This window comes from Rhinolophus sinicus, linkage group LG05, assembly GCF_036562045.2.
Source record: "Rhinolophus sinicus isolate RSC01 linkage group LG05, ASM3656204v1, whole genome shotgun sequence".
In the NCBI taxonomy this organism is placed as follows: Eukaryota; Metazoa; Chordata; class Mammalia; order Chiroptera; family Rhinolophidae; genus Rhinolophus; species Rhinolophus sinicus.
In genome coordinates this window covers 48,831,810-48,856,700 of record NC_133755.1, presented here as the reverse complement: position 1 = coordinate 48,856,700, position 24,891 = coordinate 48,831,810, and the positions used below count along the sequence as shown (strand labels likewise).

The window sequence follows — 24,891 nt, the reverse complement described above, 5'->3', positions numbered from 1 at the left end:
ACTGTAGAAACGTTTTAATTTGTACTTAACACCGGCACAAAGAGTAAATGTAGTCTTGTCCAATGACCTTTTAATTACTTACACTTCCTGTGACATACAAACACTGCTCAGATAAACTCCAGTCCTTGTGGAAACCATTTCCAGGAAGTGATGACCACAGAGCAGAGACATGTGATGCTCACCCCCATTGATACCTAAGGACTCATGTATGCTGGCTGCCATCTGGAAAAAGCTGGTTTTGGCTACTACTTAATATCCAACAGCTCTAATTTCTTGAGAAGATATTAACATGGCTTCTTTTGGACTAATTACTTAAGTGTTTTTCTTTTTTTTTCTTTTTTTTTAAGAAACTTTAAAATACTATCCAAACTGACCAAAGATCTTGCAAAAGGAACCTAGGTCTTATGTTTCTTGTGTAGTTATAAATAACCTATAGGAAAAGCAACCATGTGGCTACCTCTTAGAGCTGGCCCTCAGCTGGTGGCATTTATAGCACAGTCCTCTAAAACACACACTTTTCTCCCAAGCTGCTCGACCACACCCCAATTTCATCTCCCTCTGCTATAGGACCGACACATGCCAGCGACTGGAACGCTAGGATAGGAATGGGGCAATCCTGACCCACCTCCTCACATGGCAGTACCCCCGCCTGGGTTAACTCTCACCAGTTTTCTTTTTCCCTGTTCACATACCCATAGGGCAGGTCAGCAAATCCACTGGCTAAGCTGATGTCCAATTAAATGCCAGTCTCACAAGTAATTCTCTTAGAGCTCCTCTCTTCTCTTGATTTTAGAAAGGGAAAAAATAACTTCTCCCCCCAAACATAGCACTCTGCCACATCTTAAAACCTTCTTGTCTCTCAGTTCTCTTTGTACAAAGCCTGGGGATGGGACAGGAAACACTTCTCATACTTTCAATAAAAAACCCACAGGAAAAGGTCTGGCTCTTACTGCTGGGGGCTCCTTTCAAACACGAAACTTATGCTTAGTATTTCTGTCCCCAGCTGTGGCCCCCAACAACAGTTTGGGGACAATAGAAGTACATATCCCACTCAACATCCTTCACACATATAGGGGGAAAGAAAGGACATGGCTAGGGAAGCAGTTAAATAAATTAGAATACATTCTTACCATGAAACACTATGCAGAGGTTGAAAAGAAAGAGGTAGATATATCAGTATATAAATATAATGTATGTGTGTATATATGTATGTATATATATACATATATATAAATGAAATTAAACAAGAACACTATATATACTATAATTCCATTTAGCTTTTAAAAAATATTCCCTACATATCTATTTGTGTCCTTACTTGTGTAAATCCAAACAAAAAGGTTTAGAAGGATACAAATCAAAACATTATTAGGACAATAGGCTTGGAGGATGAGGCAAATTAAGATTTTCACTTTTTACTCTTCATGCTTCTGAATATTTTTTAATAACAAGCATGTATTATTTCGCCATTTAATAAATGAAAAACAAACCAAAGAAAATGAAATAAAATACAAAATATGAAATGGTTGGCATCATATTTCAACTCCCACTACTTCTATGAAATGCAAATAAGGATTTGGTTTTTTTTTAATATCAAGGCATGCTTTTCACATATTAATTTATTCTGAGAGAAAAAAATGATAAAGTCACAGATACCAATATATGGATCGGGGTACTCAAATACATTTTAAGAGACACAAAAGCTGGAATTCATATGCTCTTCATGGAACTCCATGACATATTGATATTCAGTAGACCCTTGGCATTAAAGAATTTGACATTCATGGTTTCAGTTATTTATAAATGATCACCCAAATCTATTACATGCAGCAATCTTTATAAGTTTGCTGAGATATCAATTTTTACTGTGCCAATTACAAAGCTCATAAGCCAGAACAAGTCACTGAACTGGCAAGTGAGGGAACAGGAAAGATGGAAGGTGCTCTGTACTTAGAAGAAGTAGGGGAAAGGCAGAGAGCTCCGTATTTTATAAGTATCCACATTTCTTATTTCTTAGAGTAGCTGAAAATGTGAAGAATGAAGTGCGGGAGACTAGAGATTCATTATAGAAAGGCCAGATCCCTTACACTATAAAAATACATGCTAGAGACCTCAGGGATCAAGAAGCATGGAGCTAGCGGAAGGTGACCTTGGTGCTTGGAGGCAGCTGGAATGTACTATATTAAGGCTATTGAAATCGTCTAACTTGACCAACAAGCCCTCCCTCATCCCTCAACCATATGAACTTCTTAGGAACTACAAGGGACAGGATAAAGAATTTCCCCCAATATGAGTTCAGTGAGGTAATCTGTTGTTTCCAAGCTGCCCTTGGAATAATGTCTATGTTAATAAATTGTCTTAAAAGTCCTGGATCAATCCCATTAGCACCCACACACTAAAGACCAGAAAATCCTAAACTTGGCCCCAAATACACTCTCGAGCTTCAAACTCATATAGCATTCCACCCCTAGCTAGATATTTCTTCCCCAATATTGCAGGCACCTCAAACTCAAAATGTCAAAACTGAAATCCTCCCTCTGTATTCTGAATCATATGTTCGGTCAACACAATTTAGCCATTCATTCTAGCCACAACCTAAAAAGTCTATTTTTCCCTCACTTTCCCTAGATCCAAGCAATAAATCCTGCAGTTTTGCTTCCTAAATATGTCTCTCATCCAATGCCTTTGCATCGTCCTTAATACTACTGCCCCGGGTCAGATTCTCTTTATTTCTTGACTATGTGGATGCCCTAATCTTCTCCCTCATGCCCCTATACTTTACTTTGTTTTCTTCCAATCTCTCCTCTGAAGAGCTGCCAGGATTATTTATGTAGCTGAGAACATTTCAAGGTCCTCCCTCCAGGAACTAGTCCCCACTGATGGCTTCACCCTCATCTAACACTGCTGCCTGACGGTGCACCAAGCATTCTAAGAACAGTAGTTCCCAGTATACTATGTGTATCCCCTCTGCTCTTAGACCTGCTGGCCCACCCACCTGGAATGGACTCCTACCTCTACCTCTTCTGCACCTGGTCATGCCTACTGCTCTTCTGTTAAAATTCAGCTCAGATCACTTCTTTTAGGAACCCTTCCCTTGGAATCGTCCAGCTGGCTTAGGTAGTCTTCCTCAAAGCTCCCATAAAAGCCAATGTGGTGACATTATTCTATGATTTGAATCATGTCCCTCACAAACCTGTCTTATTCATCTTTTAATCCCAGATTCTAGCACACTGCCTTGCATGTAACAGAAAGACTGTTTAGTGTAATGATTATTAGAATAATCTTTGAAATACAAAATCAGATTTTGAATCTCAGCTTTGCCATCTCTTAACTTTTGACCTTGAACAAGTTGATTTAAACTCTCAGAACCTCAGGTTTTCTGATCCATAAACCAGGGATATAAACAACCGCATCACCAGCATTTTCTAAAAAGTAAATGAAATAAGTATATCTTAGTGTTGGATCTAGCCCAGGATAAGAACTCACTAAATAGTTGCTTGTTTTCTAGGTGTTGTTGCTGTTAACAGCATAATTAATGCCACTATATTGCTACTATTTGCTTAATGAATGCTTATTGAATGAATGAATGACGAATGAAAAGATGTTTCTATGGGACTGATCAGAGCTGTGCTATAAATGGTACTAACCCAAATGGCCAATCAGGAGCAAAGGGTGTAAGATTCTTTGATGTAGTAATCCCATACTGAGGAGCTCTGGGGGATACAGCCTTCATTAAGAGAAAGCTGTATAAATAAGAGTTATAATCTTCATCTCCCCTGCTACCTCCATGAGGGTAAATGAGAGACTCCACAGCAGGCATCTGTATGTAGAGAAATGAGATACTTAATAGCCAGCTTATTTGCTTCAGCAATTATTACCACCAGGGGAAGCTGCATATACAGGACAGAGCGGGCAGAATAGCTGGAAATGGCTCTCATTGCCAAAGCATCCACTTCAGTATACTCCATATACTCTGAATGAAATGTTTGCAAGTTTGCTTCTAAATGATATGGATGTAACAGAACTCTCTATCCCTGATTTTTATCCCCGCTGTGAGACAGACTTTCATTTCTATGAGACAGCTTTCATAGATATGCCACCATTGCCTCAAACCAAACAAGTCCCTCCTGCCCCTTCCTTTCCCTTCCCTTGCCCAACTGCCACATCTACTGCTTCCCCCCTGCTCTGTTAAGAACATTCTCAATACCTCTTCCTCCATATTCTGTTAGTCATCAGTTTTGGTAATTCTGTCTCCGAAGTGTCTCTCACATTTCTCTGCTTCTTTCTGGTCCCAATGCTACCATTCTAGTTCAGATCTTCATTCCCTGTGGCCTCCTGTGATAGCTTGTTGGGCAGGCTCTGCCTGCATCTTACATATCGCGGCTACACACTCCTAACCACATGACTCTCACTCAAAACCCTTCCAAAAGTTCTAAAGACATAAAATACAGTCCTCATTTCTTATTTAAGCTAGTTTTCAAGCACCATTGTGACTTGTTCAGTAGCTTCCTCCCCTTATCTTGCCCATCCATAGCCACACACACAGCCCCGCATGCATGCACAAGACGTCCCATGGAGATGTACTTTTATGGACCACACACGCTTTCCTGCCTCTGTGCCTCTGCTCACACTATGCCCTCAGGGACAGTGCTCCTCCTCTCCAACCCACCTTGCTAATCTGCCACCCCAGCCATCTTTCAACACCCAACTCAAAAACCTTCTTCGAAAGAGGTTAAATAAGCATCTTCCCACTCCCCCGCTTATGGTGTACCCCAATGTTCCCCACCATTCCAAGCCTCCTCATATGTTAGGTTGATCTTGACCAACCTAAGAAAACTATAGTTCTTTTCCTCCTCTCTGAATTTACCCAAATCTAACTATAGTATCCAAAAAAGTCCTGGAGTGCCTACTGTTTATTTCTTCCTAGACTTCCTTCCTCCATTCATCTCATAATGAATAGACACATGACTCAGAAAGGCATAATAATACTACCTCATCTTTCTGACCACTGTGAATGGTTGAAGTGTAGATTCCATAATCCAACTCCCTAGAATTTAACACTGAAGCAACCATAGAGAAACTCTTGTTTTTTTTCTCTTAATTTAGAAAACTGGATGACACGAGCCGAGCCTGGAGCTGTGACCATGTAGTATGCCACGTGAAAAAAGCCTGCCAATAGTAGTGAAGAATGATTCACGAGGCAAAAATGGGAAAACCATAGACCAGCCTGATTTTGATCAAGTCCCTGGTACCAGCTGGTCCCTGTTATCTATAGTTCCTGCTGTTTTTTCCTTCCATTCTGGAAACTGAATTATTCCTGCATCTTTTTGTGGTAGATAGTCATTAAGATGGCTGCCAACACTCCCTCCCATTCCTTTATACACAAATCGCTTCATCAGTCAAGTGGGGTATATTCCCCATCCCTTGAATCTACACTGACATGGTAACTTGCTCTGACCAAAAGAATGCAGCAGAAATGATAACATACCAGTTCCAGTGAAGACACCTGGAAGCTTCTACTTGTACTCTCTTGAGATCCAGCTATCAGGTAAAGATTCTCAGTTTGGACTACTTAATGGTTAAGTGGACAGAGGGAGGCCCAGCCAGCTCCCAGCCAGTCCATCAATCCTTGCTGAGGCACCATTCAGGTGAATGAAGCCCCGTTGGATGCTCCAGCCTCAGCTAAGCTCCCAGATGAATGCAGCCCAGCTGACAACAAAACAGTGTCATAAAAGAACTGCCTAGCTGAGCCCAGCAAACCCACAGAATCATAAGAAATAATAAACGATTGTTGTGTTATGCCACGGAGTGTTGAGGTAGCTTGTTTCCCAGCAGTAGTCAGTTGATATGCTTTACAGCACTATTTTCTTAAGTTGTTTCAGTTAGCGCTTCCTTCTGTCATTTACAATAGAGTCCTAACTAGATTGTGTACAGAGCACACCATCCTTTTCTTTAAATTTAATAGATTTAAGCACCCTCACTTTCACCCTCAAATTAGACAATTACGTAACTAGTAAGTAGTTGCAAAAAGACATAAGAGAACTGATGAAAAATGGACTATTTCAGAGGAATTATCGGCATTATCAGAAGTTACTAGAGTCACAAAACTCTTGCAGACAGAACATATTGTGTAGACACAATACTCATGGTAGAAAAATCCATTGTGCTCCAAATGAAAAGACCTATGTTTGAGGCCCAAGGCCTCTAGCAATGTGATCTTGGACCTCAGTTTCCTTTAAGGTGTTGAATGATGGTACGTCAGTAGGTCTCAACTTTGAGTGAACATTACAATTGACAGAGTTTATTTAAAATCATACTGACACACAGGCCACATAGACCAACTGAGTCAGAATCTCAGGAGTAGGACCCAGTGTGGGTAAGGTGGTACCTGCCCTTTCTTTCCACTTCTTTCCTCACTCTTTCCCAGTGAATGTGACTGATTTTTTCTAAGTAAATTGACCCAAGTCCACTCTGCAGGCCTGGCCGAACTGTTCTTGGTCCCTTGTAATTGCCAACCTCCTACCATTAAACTAAATAGGTGGGCCCAGCCTCTTGTTTTCACTCATTTTTAACTTTCCCTCCACCTGTTCTGCACTGTAGACATCCCTTCGGGACCAGCTGCAAGCCAGTGTTAAGACTGAAACTGGGTGGGGAATGGAGGGTAGGGTTTGGAAAGGCCTGTTTGCATCTCAGTATAAGTCATTATTTCTGGCCCAGCTTTACCAGAGAGCGCTGCATAAAGGGTTATGAAAAGGTTATGAAAAAGGGTTAGGAAAACCTTGAGGCATTTTTCCTGTGCTATGAGAGGTGAACCTCCCTCAGAAACCCTAAGACAAGGAAAAGCAATTGGCCAAGTAGAGCTCAGGCATTCCTAGAACCTGGCTGAATACTCCCTTGATGTCATCAAAATATCAAATACTTCATATTATTTTGGATCTGTTTACTGCTCCTCTCATATACTCTACCAATTAAGATGCTCCTGCAAGTTGTACTTGTGATTACCAAACTTTATGGGTTTAAATAAACATAGTAAAACATGAATACTATAGATTTTCTTCTGAAAAAAAAAACCTCCTTCTTGGGGGAAAAAAGGCAGTCGTATTAATATATTCAGAGAGTAGAGCATGTTAGGGCTCAAAGTAAACAAGTTTTACCTTAATAAGTTTTTATGGCCAATACATGAGTCAGAAAACATTTTGTTTTCATTTATTAAACTTGACTCCATAAGGAATTGAGCCTATAGTCATTAGATCTCACTTCTCTAGCTGGACGGAAGGACCCAGTGAGAAGCTGGATTTGCTCTAACGTGAGAGGAAGCAGGAGTGAGGGGAGTACTATAAAGTGAGGGGAGTACATTTCACCCTCTGACAAGCTTCTAGCCTTTCAATCATTCCAGTGCACACTCTTCTAAAACCAATTCTACTCCTTTGGCTCTCCTAGAGACTAAAATGATGGTGACCCATGGAGGTCAGCCCTAGGTCTACAGGATCGTGAAAACTGTCATCTAATGCACCTCTTCCTCTACCAAGAGGAAGAATACTTGGCCTTTCTGCCCTGGGCCTACCTCTTATTTTCTTCTCTCTCTTTTCAAATGCATCTAATATGGGCCTCATTTTCTTTAAGTACCCAATGTTAAAGAATGCATAAATCATCCAAACCATTTTAGTGAGTTACCAAAACCTGAAAGAGAAGGTTTATAAATACTGTGTTAGCCCTGAAGTAATCCTGCAACAGACTATTAAGAATGGGCCCATTAGTTGTTCTTCTCTTCACAGTTATCGAGAAAAAGGTGGTTAAAGGTGTTTGCGAATGGTCAATAAAATAGAAGAAACAAAGTTTTTAGAATGGAGGTGCCAATTATAACCAGAGTCGAGTGGTCTCCACTTTTTTCCCAGTTTGAAAATATCTAAATTAAATAGCTTGGTTTTCTACAATGCAAATACTCTATTAAAGACTAGTTTCAATAAGCCAAAAAAACAAACAAACAAACAAAAAAAACCTGGGCTATTTTTCATCTTCATAAACTTCAGAAACATTAATATAAAGCAATTTTGGTTTTTCCTTTCTGTATATAATATAAAATTAATTCCTATCTAGAACACTTGATGAAGAAAGCAATCAGACAATGAGTTTTTAAAAAAATCACCTTGGATGAAATAATAGATTCTTCCTGATGAGCATTTTTGCACTTTTTTCCTGTGTCTTGCTCTGCTGATGTCCTTTCTGGGCTTCCTGGTGAAATTAGTCGCTTTCTTCCTCGCTGCGTTATGTTTCCTTGGGTTTTACCTTTGCAGATTCCTTCTTGACTTTCCTGGATTACATTATTATCTAAAACACACACAAAGAAAGAGGAGAAGAAAATTGTCTCCTGTCAAATGTCAATAATCCATACCGCCAAAAAAATAAAAAGTGAAGAAAGAAAAAGACAAAAGGGTAAAATTAAAGTTCCATTTATGTTAATGCCAACTTGAAAACACTTATTTGCAAATCTCAAAGAGTATTAAGCAGAACAATAACCAAGAGCTCCAGCCCTGTGTCAGCCAGGCCAAGACGCTGCTAATGGGATGACTTCCCCCTTTAACTGTTGCACCTCACCTCTCTGAACTTTGGTATTGTCATCTGGAAAAGGGGAATTATAATAATAACTCATGGAGTTATTAGGAGGAATAAATGAGGTAAGATATATAAACTCTCTAGGAGAGTACCTGATATATGTTAGCTATCATATTGTTTTAATTTTAGCATTGAATTTCTCTAACAGAAAAATCTGACCTATAGCTATCCAATGAATTTTATATATACTTATGGAGCTCTTAACATCCACAGTGAGGAATTCAACTTAAGTTACCTTAAATACAGATTAAGAACCCAAAATTACCCAAAAGGGAGAGTGACCTCCATAAACTTCACCGATAAAGAAACTAGGCCTCAATCTAGGCTGACATGTCTTACTTCGCAAGGTTCAATATACTTAGGAAACAGCTCAGTCTCATATTTCGTTAACAAATTCATGAACTGTCTAATCAGAAAAGAAGAAAGATCTATTATTTTCAGATGAAAATCTTCATGGCTAGTTCTCTCCTCTACACTCATATGATGGCTTGCTGAGGACAGAAACTTTATGTACCTTGTTCACTGTTTCCCCCCTTCTGTCTTGAGTACTTAGAATGCAAAACTGGTGCTCAATAAATATGTTTGACTAAGTGAATTGTGAACATGAACCGAATTTGTCAAAGATTCCCCTGAGAGCCTGATATACGTTGGTATGACAATTAAGTTCGTGAACTCATCCTAGAAAAAGTGCTATATACCTCACTGTTGAATATAACTACGGTCACCTTTGAAGTCCTCCCCTTGGGAAGCTATGCACCAATGCCAGGGCCTAGCCCACCCTTCAAAGCAATTTTGGAACTCTATATCTGAAATGGCCATCAGAGCTGTCATCAGATTACCCTTACATGTCCTGAATGTCATCAAAATGTATTCCTTTCAATATTTCCTTTATCTTCAGGCAAAGAAAGAAGTCATTGGGGGCCAGATCAGGTGAGTAGGGAGGGTATTCCAATACAGTTATTTGTTTACTGGCTAAAAACTCCCTCACATACAGTGCCATGTGAGCTGCTGCCTTGTCGTGAGGCAAGAGCGATGAATTGTTGGCAAAAGTTCAGGTCATTTTTGTCTTTTTCATGCAGACTTTTCAGCAGTTCCAAATAGTAAACTTGGTTAACTATTTGGCCAGTTGGTACAAATTCATAATGAATAATCACTTTGATATTAAAAAAGGTTAGCAACATCGTTTTGACTCTTGATTTGGACTGATGGAACTTTGTTGGTCATGGAGAATTGGCTGACTTTATGGAGAATTGTGCATTTTGACATTTTGTTTCAGGGTCATATTGGTACACCCATGTTTCATCACCAGTGATAACACAGCCCAAAACATCATCTTGCCTCTTCAAAAGGTCTTGGCAAACTTCCACTCTCCTTTGCTTTTGTTTATCAGTGAGCTCCTTTGGGACCATTTTGTAAATAAAATAAAATTTTATTTACAGAAACAGGCTGTGAGCTCATGGGCTATAGTTTGCTCAGAGTTGTTCTAAAGGATATTCAAGTGGCCTAAAAAAACACTCCATTAAGTTCAGAAAAGAAATATTAATAGACTACTGTCCATATTACTAAACAGGAGCATTAGTTAAACCAATATAAATATAATGTATTTATCAAAATAAACTTATAAACTACCTAATAACTAAACTTTACCTAAATTATTTAAATATTTATTTTGAATCTAAATTAGAAAGCATTCCATATCATTTTAGAAACTATCAGAAATAGGACTGTACAGTTTGGTAAAACAAATGACCAAATGCTACAACAGTTATGAATTAGTCAAGCCAAGGGAAATAACCAACTATGGTAGTGCTTACTATGTTTATCTAAAAAATGTAAGTTAAATAAGACACAGCTTCTCTGTCCAAGTGGCAGTCTGCCACATTCCAAGTGTTAATATGTAAATAAAATTCTAAAATTAAAAATACATATATTTAAAATATTCAATTCTTTAAAATTCCAAATTCTCTACTACAAATATTCCTTCTAGGGACCAGAGTTAATTTCTTTTGCATTGAAATAAGCCATTTTGATATTGTTGTTAAAAGGTTTTACACAAAGAGTGTATAAAATAATCCAGGATAGGTACAGTTAAAGATAGAAATATAAAAGAAATTAACTATTAAAACAAATCAGTTTATTTATCTTAACATTACTAATTGCATTTACTTATATGAGTTATTATACTAATAAGCTATATGAATGATAGCTCAACTATATGCATATACGTCATTAAAATTACATCCATCCAATTTTAACCTCCAAAGGAACCACTTCTAAGTTATATTAATAATTTGATGTATATTCTTCTCAACTTTTTCCTAAGCCTAAGCAAATATATCTACAAAGATACATATGAAACACACACAGGGCTAAAAGTATAAATGCTATTATTTCTGTGGGTTAAATACCTAAAATTAGAATTTCTATATCAAAATGTGCTGTGTATTTAAAAATTTAACAGGTACTGGCAAATAACTTTAAAAGGCTATACCAACTTATACTTCTACCAACTACCATGTTTCCCCCAAAATAAGACTGGGTCTTACATTAATTTTTACTCCAAAAGACACATTAGGGCTTATGTTCAGGGGATGTCATACTGAAAAATCACGCTAGGGCTTATTTTCTGGTTAGGTCTTATTTTCAGGGAAACATGGTATGTTTAATGATACCCATTTCTGTTAGCATTGGTTACTATCAACTGCTTTGATTTTGATGATCTTAAAACAAAAAAATGGTGTCATTTTACATTTTCCTATCTGATATAAGTCATATATTTATTGGCTATTTGTATTTCTTCATCTGTAGTATGTATATACAATGCTCAAAATTTCTACTGAGTTTTTACCTTCTTTTTTGTTACTACTGTGTTTCCCCGAAAATAAGACCTAGCCAGACAATCAGCTCTGATGCATCTTTTGGAGCAAAAATTAATATAAGACCAGGTATTATATATTATATTACATTATATTATATTAATTATATTATATTATATTATATTATATTATATTATATTATATTATATTATATTATATTATATTATATTATATTATATTATATTATATTATATTATATTATAGCTGGTATTACAGTAAAATAAGACTGGGTCTTATATTAATTTTTGCTCCAAAAGACACATTAGTTGATTGCCTGGCTAGGTCTTATTTTCGGGGAAACATGGTAAGTAGGCAATTATTAAAAACCTTCTATCTATTTTGTAAGTATGGCAGACAATATCTCCCAGCATATCGTTTGCCAGTGTATTTGCCTCTTAATTTGTTTACAGTGTCTCTTGCATACAAATATTTTTTTCCATTTTTAATATAGATAGATCTGTCAATTTTTCCCTTTTTGTTCTACGTTCACTATCATCTTAAGAAAGCCTCCCAGAAGTAATAAAAATATTTTCCCCATATTTTCTTCAAATGACTTCATAGTTTTAATTTTTTACATTAAAAATATTAATTCAATAGAAATGTATTTATGAATATGGTCTGAGTTAGTGTTCTATCATTATTTTCTTCCAAATTGAAAGCTAATTTTCCCAACATCATTTATAATAATAATGCATCCTTTCCACATCAATTTGAACTGATAATTTTTATATATTAAATGTATGTTATTCTGATCTGTTTCTAGGTATTTCATTCCTTTTTATTGGTCTAATTTACTTTTCCTATGCCAGAACTATTAACTACTAAGAGCAGGCACCACACCCAAATTGTGATATGGGAAAGTTCTGTAAAGACACAGTTATTCAAACTGTCTTTGAGCATATATATGAAAACCTCCTAAGTTACTTTATGTACAATGATGACCTAACTCTACTGCCAAAATCTGACATAGATGGCACACATGGAGAAAACTAACCACACTTGTGAATATAGATACAAACATTTTAAACTAAGTATTAGCAAATCTAATCTAATAGAGTATAAAAATAATAAGGCATTATGATAAAACTGAACTTATTCCAGCTGTTTATTCCAGGAATATAATCATGGTACATTAGGAAATCTACCAACATAATTAATTACATTAACACATGAAAATGCAAGACTCTATATCAAAAAAATTTTCAAAGAATTCAACATTTATTAAAAGAAGTAAAAATAAAATATCCTAAATATGATAAGAGTATCAGAATTGAATAACAATTCTATTAAATGCTGAAATACTAACAGGATTCCTATGAAAATCAGGAGCAGGACACAGATGCCAGTTTTACCCATTTTTCATTTCATTGAAATGAAATTAATTTCATTTCATTCATTCATTTCATTTATTGTCTGGCCCCTGAAATAAGACAATAAATTTAAAAACCAGTATATAGATCAGAAGAGCCAAAAGTATCATAATTCTGTAGATATGACTGCACAACTAGAAAATCCAAGAAGCTGAAAAAACTATTAGAATTAATTAGATATTTTAGCAGCATGGCTAGAAATAAAGTAAATATACAGAATAACTAGCACTTTTAGTAAATTTTGAACTATAGTCAAATTAAACAAAGTCAGTTCAATATTTATGATATACATTGAGTTGTCATACAGAAAATAATCACAGTACAAAATTAAATGCAAACCAAATAGATTGGGGATTACTTACTACTTCAGTCTTTATCAGCATCTGCTACTTTTCATGACTCCATGTTGGAGAGTTAAAAGATGGGGAAAGAAAAGTACTACAGAGTAGCATGATACCAGTGGAAACATAAAAGTTCCTTTTAAAACCTAGCAAGAGTGTCATAATCTAAGAGTTATGACTTGTCCTGGGCCTAGAAGGCTGAGGGAACACGGATAAATGGGTGTCAAGCAAGGGGAGGCTCTGATAGCCTTCGACCAAATATACTGACTTTCTGATCACTAAGGGACGTGAAGAAAATTTTAGTCCAGGTCTAAGAAACTCATGAAAACATCCAAGCTAGTAACTGGGGACCCAGAAAATAAAACAAACTGGAACTATACCCATGTAAAACAGAAAGGATAGCCTGATCACAGGCTATCTAAGGATTAAACCAGGAATTAAACTGAGAAAAGATCTAGGAGAGAACATAAGGGCATATTAAAACACACACACACACACACACACACGAGAGAGAGAGAGAGAGAGAGAGAGAGAGAGAGAGAGAATTTAGGTGGCTGTATGGTGACATGGTTCAGAGCATAGGCTCAAGTCAGGCAGAGCTAGGTCTCAATTACAGTTCTGGCATTTATTATGTGATCTTGGTTAAGTATTTTAATATCAATTAACGCTATCTGTCCTGTACTTAAATGACCCAGAAGGTTCCAAAATATCAAGTTGGTTTCAGATAATTAAATAAATGTCAATGAACACAGTATTGTATAAAGGCTACAAAAGACGTAAGAAAGTAACTTAACATCTAAATGAGCCTAAAATGCGTCCTGGAAATTGATTTTTAAAAATCACCAGCATTGGTCTATTGACCTGGATAATATATCATTTAAACAAACAAAATAATAACAATAAAATAAGAACTACCTAGCAGAAAAAGTTGAATTATTCCAATCTTTAATTAGCTGGATTCAAATACTAATTTACTTCTAAATCTACCTGTCTTTAAAGGAATTAAGCAAGGTAACTTTGCTCTTACGGGTACTGCCCCAAAGTCTAAATTTATAGCAAAAAGTATACCTGAATCCAAAGACTTTTCTAATTTTGAAGCTTTCACATTTTAAGTACATTGTTTTCTATATAATGTTCCTGTCCAAATCAATGTCAAATTACTCTCACTGTATGTTCAAGGTGAAGTACCTAAAAATGTGCTTCATGTTTTATGTGGTACATTTATCAAGTGAAAGTTAATAGCTATTTATAATTTGAAGCAAAACATATTTTGGACTACTGTAAGTAATGTAATAGTGGTAGCACAGAAGCAATCACAGCATGAAACTGTGAAACAAACGGACTTCTTTTGGCAGGGAGGTAGTTTGCATCGGTCCAATTTTAGTCAAGTAAAGTTATTCTTTCTATATTAGAGAAATTGTTCGACTGGGGGAAAGTGGTTGCCCCCTCTCCACTTCCCCCATTTGCTATCACCTGTCTGCAAATTGGGAATTAGCACATTAAATGAGAAATATCACTGATAAAAATATATTAAACAGTTAACGATGGGAAAGGGGATTAAAAACCATTGTAATGGAATAAAACTCTTACCAGGAAATTTCAGGTTTAGATATGAAAATTCTCCAGATGAAATCACATCTACCTCAACATATAATATACAACCTCTTTTTCCCATGAGATCACTCTGATCCAAACTAGCATTAAATGAGGAATATTCTATCCATAACATACTTGACCAAAAACTTTAGAAGACTTCTGTGACCACAATGCTGAATATTAGAAACAATAACTACTTGAAGGCACTAGAGAATGACCCAAAAGGCAGGACTGGAGAAGAGTCTAAGCTAGAAAAATTAACTCCAAACTGTGGAGTTCGTGAATTTGTGGCTTTTTTCCTGAGAGTATCCCCACTTTGGACGTGGCAGAAAGCTGCAGCCTTACTGGCTTAACTGGTCAGAGGACAGAATTCGAGGCTCATGGAGCAGGTGGACAGTCAGGGATAAAATCCTGGAAGGAAGAAAGCCTCAGAGAGCCAAGAACCAAAATTTACACATAAAATCAACCCAAATCTTCGGCTGATTACTAAACTACACATGCATGGGGGAAAGCCCCAGAAACCAGAGAAAATCAGCAGCTAGAAGCTGAAAGAACTAATCATAGACTGCAGCTGCTATCCACACAGGGGAAACAGAGTTTGGGGCCTGAATTAACTGCCTATTAGAAGAATATTGCCTATTAATTGTCTATTAGAACAAAAATATTTATTCAGAGGAACATAAAATCAAAAGTCTCTACAATATGCCTTTTATGACATCCAATATCCAATAGAAAGTCACTAGACAAAACAATAAACAGGAAAATATAACCTATATAAAAGAAAACAAGCAGTCAATAGAAACTGAACCTAAGATGACTGAAAAGTTACAAATAAAATGCTGACTATACTATAAGACAATGCAAGAAACATTTTAACAATCTTGAATCAATAGGAATACCCACAGATAGCATAAATCATAGTGATATCCGCCATGACAGTGAGCTATATATACTAACACAAGGGACACTTCTTCTTTAAATCCTTCAGCACATACCATTGTATGCCTGGCACTTTTTAATTTAATTTAATGAATTTATAAAGCCCTTACTATGCTGGCCTTTTATCTTAGACATAAAAACAACAGGTTTGTTTGAAAATCTATGTTAATGTAAGTCTAACACATAGGTAAATAGCACTTGTTAAATCAAAACATTAGCAGGATTTTTGATAAATGGCATAAAATAATAGCTTACGTTTTTAATTAGACTTCATGTACATATCTAAAAAAATATTAGGCTACATTATACGCTTACAGTATTATTTACTCTATCTCCATTTGTTCAAAAAAGCTTTCAAATACTGCTTAATGTTTTCTTGAAATAAAACCTACTTCCACTGCTGACTGGTGCTGACAGTTTTTGATCACTTAGATTTTCTGTTAACATCCACGCTGGAAGGATTCTTTTCCTCTGGGCAGTGTTTGACTGCTGCTTAGTGAAGTCTGTGCATTCACCTAGGAAAGTCTAAAAAGACACCTATTAATTACTAAAAATAATCATGCATCCTTAAAGAAATTATAAAATTATTTACTTTGCAGCAAACTACCATGAAAAAATACATTTGCAACTTTGGACTGAGTCAAATTTCTCAAACAAAGAAATTCATTATCTGTTAGTTGAAGATGTGATATTCTCTAGAGCTTAACTTAAAAATAGCAAAAGCAGGTAAATACTAAAAGTATTGTCAAGAAATGTCTAATTTCAGTTTTCTTATCTCTCCTTAAAATAACTTAAGGAACATGTTATAGATGTAGGAGATACTAAATTTCTCACCGCACTATTCATGGTAGAAGTCTGGGTCATCGTTATTTCTGTGCTTCTTGACAGCTGTGGGGCACCAGTTGTCTCATCAGGCAAATTCACCAAGGAAGATTCTGGTGTTTTAGTCAATAGGTGATCTTCATCAAGCATTTGACTATTTCTATAAAATAAAATCAAAATTCACTTATTAATCATTTAAATCCAGAACCTCTGTTGCCTACCATGTCATTATAAATGTGATTTTCTTAAGTACATCTAACTATTAAGTTTTGCTCCTTCTCTCAGACTTAGCAGAACAAAAGCTGCCTCTACAGGTCAGTGTTGGTGGTAGGAGAAGCTGCAGAAAAACAGAGCTCCTTCTTATCAATGGATGACAGGATTCTAGATTGTACGAGCCAAGTGGTTAGCATTTAACCATCAGAGGCTAAGTGGATGTTATTGGCGTAACAGACAGCCATGTTGGAATGGCACTGATCAGTAAGCATATGTAACAGTGTCTGTCTACCTACCTGGCTGGAGACCACATTTCCCAGCCTTTCTTACAACTCAGTGTAGCCACATACCTAATCTTTTTCAGGGGGGGTGTAAATGGAAGTGATATGTGCAAGATACTTGTCTCAGATCCTCTTCTTCATTTCCTTCCCACCAACTGGAAACACCAATGATGCAGCTCATTTGGAAGCTGTATGTTGAGGATGACAGAGCTACTCCACTAGCTTAGATACATTATGAAGGAGAGCACACCTACAACTCTAGACTATTATGCCACAGAAAAATAAATTCTACCTTGTTTAAGTACTGCATTTTGGGGTAATTCTGTTATGTAACTTAGCTTTTACTATAATACAGGTATCAACAGACTACAACACTTAGTCAAAATCCAATCTGATACCTGTTTTCATAAAGAAAGTGTTACTGAAACACAGCCATGTGCATTTGTTTACATAGTCTACGGTTGCTTTTGCACTAGAAGAACAGATTTGAGTTATTAGGGCATAGTTCACATGCCCTGCAAAACCAAAATAATTACAATCTGGTTAGTCCTTTACAGAGAAAGGTTGACAACATATATTTTAATGCATAGCCCCTTTTAAGAAAGTATTCAGTATTTCAGGTTTCATTTTTATTCTGCCTATTCAAATGTTGAATGTTTAACAAACGAAAGTAAAAACATTCTTAAATTAATGTAATATTGCCAAAATGCTTAAAAGGGAAGGCTATATGCTTTGAATCATATATTGAATGATGCAAATGTGATAAACATCTTCAATTAATAATAGCTATTATAGGTAACCTGATCTTTAGGCAAATGGTCTTTCAACTATTGTTACTACATGAGTAATAAGGATCAAAGTAAAAAAAATGAAAATGATTACTGCACATCAGAAATCATTCCATTATCATGGAACTATCTGGAAACTCTTAAATCACAAACTGAAAAAGAACTGAGAGTGAAATCAACACACTGAAGGAAATTTTACACACCAAGCTGAAAACAGAACATTTAATTTTTTAATATAAAAACAATTAATTTGGTTACTCTAAACTACAAGGTCTGACAATTAAGTTCGTGAACTTGTTGCAACAATGTTGCTAACCTTTTTTTTTAATATCAGAGGGATTTTCATTATGAATTTGTACCAACTGGACAAACAGATAACCAAGTTTACTATTTGGATGTGCTGAAAAGGCTGCGTGAAAAAGTTAGACAACCTGAACTTTTCACCAACAATTCATGGCTCTTGCATCACGACAAGGCACCAGCTCACACTGCACTGTCTGTGAGGGAGTTTTTAGCCAGTAAACAAATAACTGTATTGGAACACCCTCCCTACTCACCTGATCTGGCCCCCAATGACTTCTTTCTTTACCCAAAGAGAAAGGAAATATTGAAAGGAAGACATTTGGATGACATTCAGGACATCAAGGGTAATACGATGACAACTCTGATGGCTATTCCAGAAAAAGCATTCCAAAATTGCTTCGAAGGGTGGACTAGGTGCGGGCATCGGTACATAGCTTCCCAAGGGGAGTACTTTGAAGGTGACCGTAGTGATATTCAGTAGTGAGGTATGTAGCACTTTTTCTAGGGTAAGTTCACAAACTTAATTGTCCAACCTCGTAGGCACACAAACAATTACCAAAACATATGTAAAATATTTACTACCTCTTTCAACACATTTAGCTTGATAGCAACAATATAGCAGATAATATTATTCATAACTAATAGCCTGAAAAAATACAATGCTGTTAAAGTGGGTGGTATTTTCAGTTTTATCAACACTAAAAAAATTCAAAATTTACTAATCCACAATCTGATTTAAGGTACAACACTGATCTTTCACACCAAGGGGACAAGCTAATTTGGACAGATATAAATTAAATTTAAATTGACATATAATATAAATAAGTTATCAGGTAATGACCATATTTTGTTTTGTAGAAATGTGTATTTCCCTGATTTTTGAAAAAAGTGCATACTTCTACTATGGAAACTTATTATAACAAAAAAATTAGTTATCTGTATTTCTCATTTTAGCAGCTAGTTAAAAAATAGCATTCTTTATACATGTGTTATAAGAGGAATATTTGTACTTTAAAATGGCAAGCCATGGTTATCGAGTTCATTTAACCAAATCAAAAAACAATTTCCTAACACAATTTATTTCCATTTACTATTTTCAAAATTTTAGATGTAATTTATATATTCTAAAATGCAGACCTAGAGTGCATGATTTGACAAATACATATAGCCATGTAACCACCATATTCAATTCACAGAATATGTCCATCACCACAAAAAGTTCCTGTGTGCCCCTTCCTAGTTAATCCCCCTGCAAATAACCATTGATTGGATTTCCATCTGTATCGTCTGTTTATTTAATGTAATTTAAATGTAATCATACAGTAGGTACTGTTTTGTGTTTTGCTTCTTTGGTAGAGTCCTCAGGATTTTCTAAATATTCAATCATGTCATCTGCAAACAAAAACAGTTTCACTACTTCTTTTTACTATGATCCATTTGATTTATTTTACTTGCCTTAATGGACTGGTTAGGACCTCAAATAAATGATAAATAAAAGCTGTGTAAACATACATCTTTGTTTTGTTCTCAGTCTTAGGGGAAGAACTTATAATATTTCACTACTAAGTGTAAGATTTTTATAGGAAGGAAGCTTCCTTCTTTTTTATTATGATCAGGTGTTGAATTTTGTCAAAATTATTTTTATTCATCTACTGAAATGATAGTTCTTTAATCTCTTATAGTGAATTGCATTGATTGATTTTTATACGATAAATAGACCTTGCATTTTTTGGACAAATTCCACATGGTCAAAGTGTATTATCTTTTTTACAGACTGCTGGATTTGATATGTAAATATTCTGTTGTAAGGGTATATATTTTCTTGTAATGTTCTTGTCTGATTTTGGTATCAGAATTATAGAAGCTTTATAAAATGAGTAAGGAAGTGTAGCCTCTTCTGTTTTGGGCAAAAAGGTGTAATATTGGTATTCTTCCTTGAAAGTTGAAGAGAATTCACTAGTGAAGGTACTTATGGAAAATTCTTAAATTGTGAACTCAATTTCTTTAATGGATATAGGATTCATCAGATTTTCTGTTTCTCGGTGTATCAGTTTTGTTAAATTATGTTTTCATTTAGGCTGTCAAATTTACTGGCATAAAGTTTTAAATACTTCTTCATTATTCTTTTAAGGTCTGTAGGATCAGTAGTGATATCTCCTCTTCTATTCCTGATAATAATTTGTGTTTTCTAGCTTTTTTCTTTTCTTGGCAAGCCTTGGTAAGGTTTTCCCAATTTTATTAATCTTTTCAAAGAAACAACTTTTGGTTTTGTTAATTTTATTTACCTGTTTAATTGATTTCTAGTCTCAATTCTTATTATTTCCTTTTTTCTAGCTACTTTGGGGTTAATTTGTTCCTGTCTATCTTTTTAATGCAGAAACATAGATCATTGGTTTTATAGCTTTATCTTCTAATATAGTCATTTATTATGAATTTTCCTCTAAGGACGACTTTAGTTGCATCTCACAAATTTTTATGTTATGTTTTCAGTATTATTCTGTTCAAAATGTTTTCTAATTGTTCTTATCATTTCCCTTGGACCAATGAGTTATTTAGGAATGTGTTTTCAATTTCAAAATATTGGGATATTTTTCTCGATATTTCAATTTAATGTCAGTGCAATTAGTGAGCATACTCTGTATAATTTTGTCCATCTACTTTTATAGGTCCAGTTTACACATATGTGTTCCATATTTTAAAAGTTGAAACAAAAGCAAATCATCTGCTAATGACTGCCTCAACAGAATATTCATTTTAACTTTACACCAGATGTTTATTGTAATACCTCATTTCTTCACTTTAACTACTCCATCATTTCTGTTATTTTTCATAAGAAAGAGAAGTTATACAAATGTAGTCTAACCCAGAGGTTAATACCTTAATAAAATTTTTAAAGTTAAAAAAAAAATTAAGAAAATGTATCCAGTTTCAAGTTGACTATCCTGGTTACTGTTAGATGGAAAATACATTCTGAACACAATGGTAAAAGGCACCACATATGAGGACAATCACTATTGAGGCATAAGTTTCCAAAGTCAAATGTTTTCTAGAAACACACACACACACACACACACACACACACACACACACTATGTAACTCCTATATCGCCAATACAGTTTAATACTATAATGGTTTCTACTGAACCGTTTGTGGATGGCTGAGGTGTTAGGTTACAAATACCATTATTTAATCTCATTTCATCAGGCACTCTTACCTTAAAGTACATCCCGATTCCATTTCAGAATATGTAGAGAAAACACGGAAAATGTATTTGTCAATTAACAGAGAAAAACTATCTCCAGGATTCAACCAGTGCCATAGATTTGTCTTCAATGGTAAGAGCTGGCTCTTCTCAGGTGACTGATAAAAACATGGATTTGTGTGTATCTAACAAATATAGAAATACAGCGATGTTGTAACTCAAAATTATGACAAAAATACAACTAAATATGAGCTGATACAAAATTTTAATATAACAACAATTTAGGTATAAATGAGACTTAAAAGTCTAATAAATCTGGTACTTACAAATACCGTAATTATTATCTATATATATAAAAGGGGACAAAAACTGTAATATACCACCCATTTCTCTAGGAATCAAAAAGCCAAGTTATCAATTAACTGGTAAAAGATACTTCTGTTTTGCTTGAGATAACTGAAAAGGTAAACATGAAAAATAATTCTCAGGACGGAAACTGAGTCTCCCAACTTTGATATCCAAAATTCCTTAATCCGCTGGAAATGGTTACCTTCTTTTCTACTTATTTTCCCCTAATAATTTCTTACTATGATTAAAAACTGAGAAACTATGAGAAGGGGGATTTTGGTCAAATTTCTCAAGCAAACAACATAGCTTTTTTCAGCTCCTCACAGAGGAATCTTACTTTGAATGAAATTCTCACTATGAAGATCATCATCCATATTCAAATTGCAAGTAGTAAATATATCTTAATGTCAAAGCTATTACAGTATCTACTATTTTGAACTATGTTTGCCACTGATTGCTTCTGTGTTAAAGATAATGAAGTTGCCTCCAAAACTAAGACCTACTGAAAGACACCTTCAAAATTCTATCTAGAATAAAGCTGAAAGTGGCCATTTCCCAAGGTCAAATAGACTTTTTGTTATCAATATGATTAAATGTTTAAAATAAATATGCTTTAGTGTATACGAAAGCAATCTACATTAATGCGGATCTTTGTTTTTTTTTAATAGAATCTTACATAGAGCAACTCCCCCTACCATCCATCCATCCACTTCATCAGTTTAAATGAGACTTTCTAGAGACCTCAGCAACCTCTCCAGTATAGCAAGATAATTACAACCCTGGGATTGGACATATGCTGAACACTTCCAGTTTTTCTATTTATACTTCATTAAACTATCTTGAGATACAACATATTTTCATACATTAAAACCTTTTCTCATCCTAACCTTTGAAAATACCTGTAGGTATTAAAGTATATTTTATTTACCCTGAGTTTGAAAAGACTAGAATTCAGTATAAATGCAGTAGGTAAAAACTTCTGTTCTTACTGTAAAAAATATTTACTATAGATAAATTAAGGAAGTTTATATAAGCCTATTTTTAATGTATTTTGAAATTCTAGAAATGTAACAGCACTTTTCTTTATTCACCCTCAACAAATTTCTCTTCATTAGGAAATTTGGTTAAAATTTTTACTAAATATACTCACTTTCACTTTTTAAAAATCTAAAGCCTTTATAGAATATAAACTAAGTAATAAATAAACAAGTCTAGAATACTGTTATAAAACATGAAGCAAACAATATTACTAACTTCGCATTACAGGAAGGTTACTTTGCATTACAATTTATTTTCCAATTGTTTGTATATTTTTAAAAAGTCTATTTCTACAGAAAATGAATAGGGTTTTCAGGGGTAAATGTAGTATATTCTGATTTAATTTGTATTCAATATTAAAACTCACCAAAATATCTACAAACACTTACTGAACATCTACAATGTTCTCCCATTCCATCCAAACGTCAAGTCCCAGATCATTTACTTCTGAAGTATCCCTTGAACCCATTTCTCTTTACCATTTGCACAGTCACTCCCTAGTTCAAGCTCATACCCACTGCTTGCATTACTTGTTTAGGCTAATATCACATCAAGGCACCCTGTCTTCATTCACCTCACTGCTTTCCAAGTTATTCATTCACATTTATCTGTGTAAAGCCTCTGATAATGCCGCAATATAAGCAAAACACAGCAGTGAAGGTTCTTCATAAATTTAACAGTGGTTTCCAACCTTATCTCCCACCTTCATATCCCCAAATCTTCACACACTATCTTTGGCCCAATCAAGGAGGTCTCAAAACGGTCTTTGATTTACTCCAGCCTGAGAGGTCTTATCCCACCATACCTCTGTCTGAACATTTTGAACCAGTCCCTATCAGTTCAAACATTACCTATAATCATCTGATAAATCACCACTAGACCGTCAGGCCCATGGGTACGGGTCCCTGTACCTAACAGAGAAGTCTCTAATAGCAGAAAGAATCAATAATATTTCAGCTGTCAGAGATCAGTAAATTATCTCAGGAATGGTTCCAAAGAGTTTACTATAAGAAGTGAGGCTTAAAATGTAATGTATTTACTAAAAACACTGCCTGTTGAGTCACTTAAATAGGTTCACCCCGAAAATCATTTTAATTCCATTCTCTATAAGATACTGGGTTGCGTGATTTTTTAAAAAGTTATGTATATGATCTATACAATTAGGTAAACTAAATTTTTAAACAACAACCATTTTCATCTTCTAAAAATCTCCGGTAAGCATCTGGGCATATAAGCTTACTGGCTTCCAAAATCCCCCCAAAAAACATCACACAAATAACTCTGTCACTTCAACTGACTTCATTTCATCAAATCATAACACTATACTTTTAAACTAATTACAAAACTGGAATTTGGGGAAAGGAACCTAGAAACTATTTAGCTCAATTTGTAAAAAGAAAGTAACTACATTTTGGAAGCTGAACTGTCCAAACAGTATGTTTAACCAAATTGGAGAGGGGGCTACTAATATAGAACAGGGGGCATTAAAACAAAAGCTGCCAGAAAAGTAAGAGTTGTTACCTACATGCCCATTTTTTTTTAAAGACAAATTCAAAAGCTAGAATAAATATAATCTACCTAGTCCTGGCAATTTCATTTCACGAGGATCTGGCCATAAGGTATATCTGCAATTGAAAACATTTCTATTTCCTTTCCATCAGTGTTAAGAGAAAGCGGTACAATAAAACTGAGAGATAAAGGTAGAAGTAAGAATTAAAAACAGCGGCTATACAAATTTGGTAGGCAATTATTTTACCGGTCAGAGTCATTTTACAAACTATATATACAAGACTGTAAAAATGGAGATGCAGTGCCACACCATATTCCTCAAACAGAGTTGTGAATGTTTGTTTCTTTCATTCAAGTTATAATTTAAACGTAATGTTTAAAACCCTTTCATTATGCTATCAGTTCCCCCTAGTTTACCTTCCAAAGTGGCTCCCTGGCTCATGGCTAGAGGTTTAGAGCACAAGAAGGCATGACAAAGCACCTTAGAGCACAAGAAAGCATGACAAAGCACCTTAGAGCACAAGAAGGCATGACAAAGCACCACCACTTTCCCAGCTTGTGCACACCGCTGGGCTAGGAAATAGGTATCTGTTAACTCCTCAGCCTTTTTTTTTTTTCAATGTATCAAATAATTCTTTTTTTAATTTATTT

The 24,891-nt window shown here is 35.2% G+C and overlaps 1 protein-coding gene across 2 annotated transcripts in view; it reads right to left on the bottom strand.

Moving 5' to 3' along the window:
- APLF (aprataxin and PNKP like factor) overlaps nucleotides 1-24,891 on the bottom strand; it is an 82,386-nt gene that overhangs the window by 38,697 nt on the left and 18,798 nt on the right. For both annotated transcript variants that reach the window (XM_019718313.2, XM_074332091.1), the window contains exons 3-6: nucleotides 21,358-21,530; nucleotides 16,570-16,717; nucleotides 16,128-16,260; nucleotides 8,147-8,328 (exon numbers count right to left, since the gene is read on the bottom strand). In XM_019718313.2, coding sequence (XP_019573872.2) covers nucleotides 8,147-8,328; nucleotides 16,128-16,260; nucleotides 16,570-16,717; nucleotides 21,358-21,530 — 636 coding nt within the window. The remainder of the gene's footprint in view (nucleotides 1-8,146; nucleotides 8,329-16,127; nucleotides 16,261-16,569; nucleotides 16,718-21,357; nucleotides 21,531-24,891) is intronic.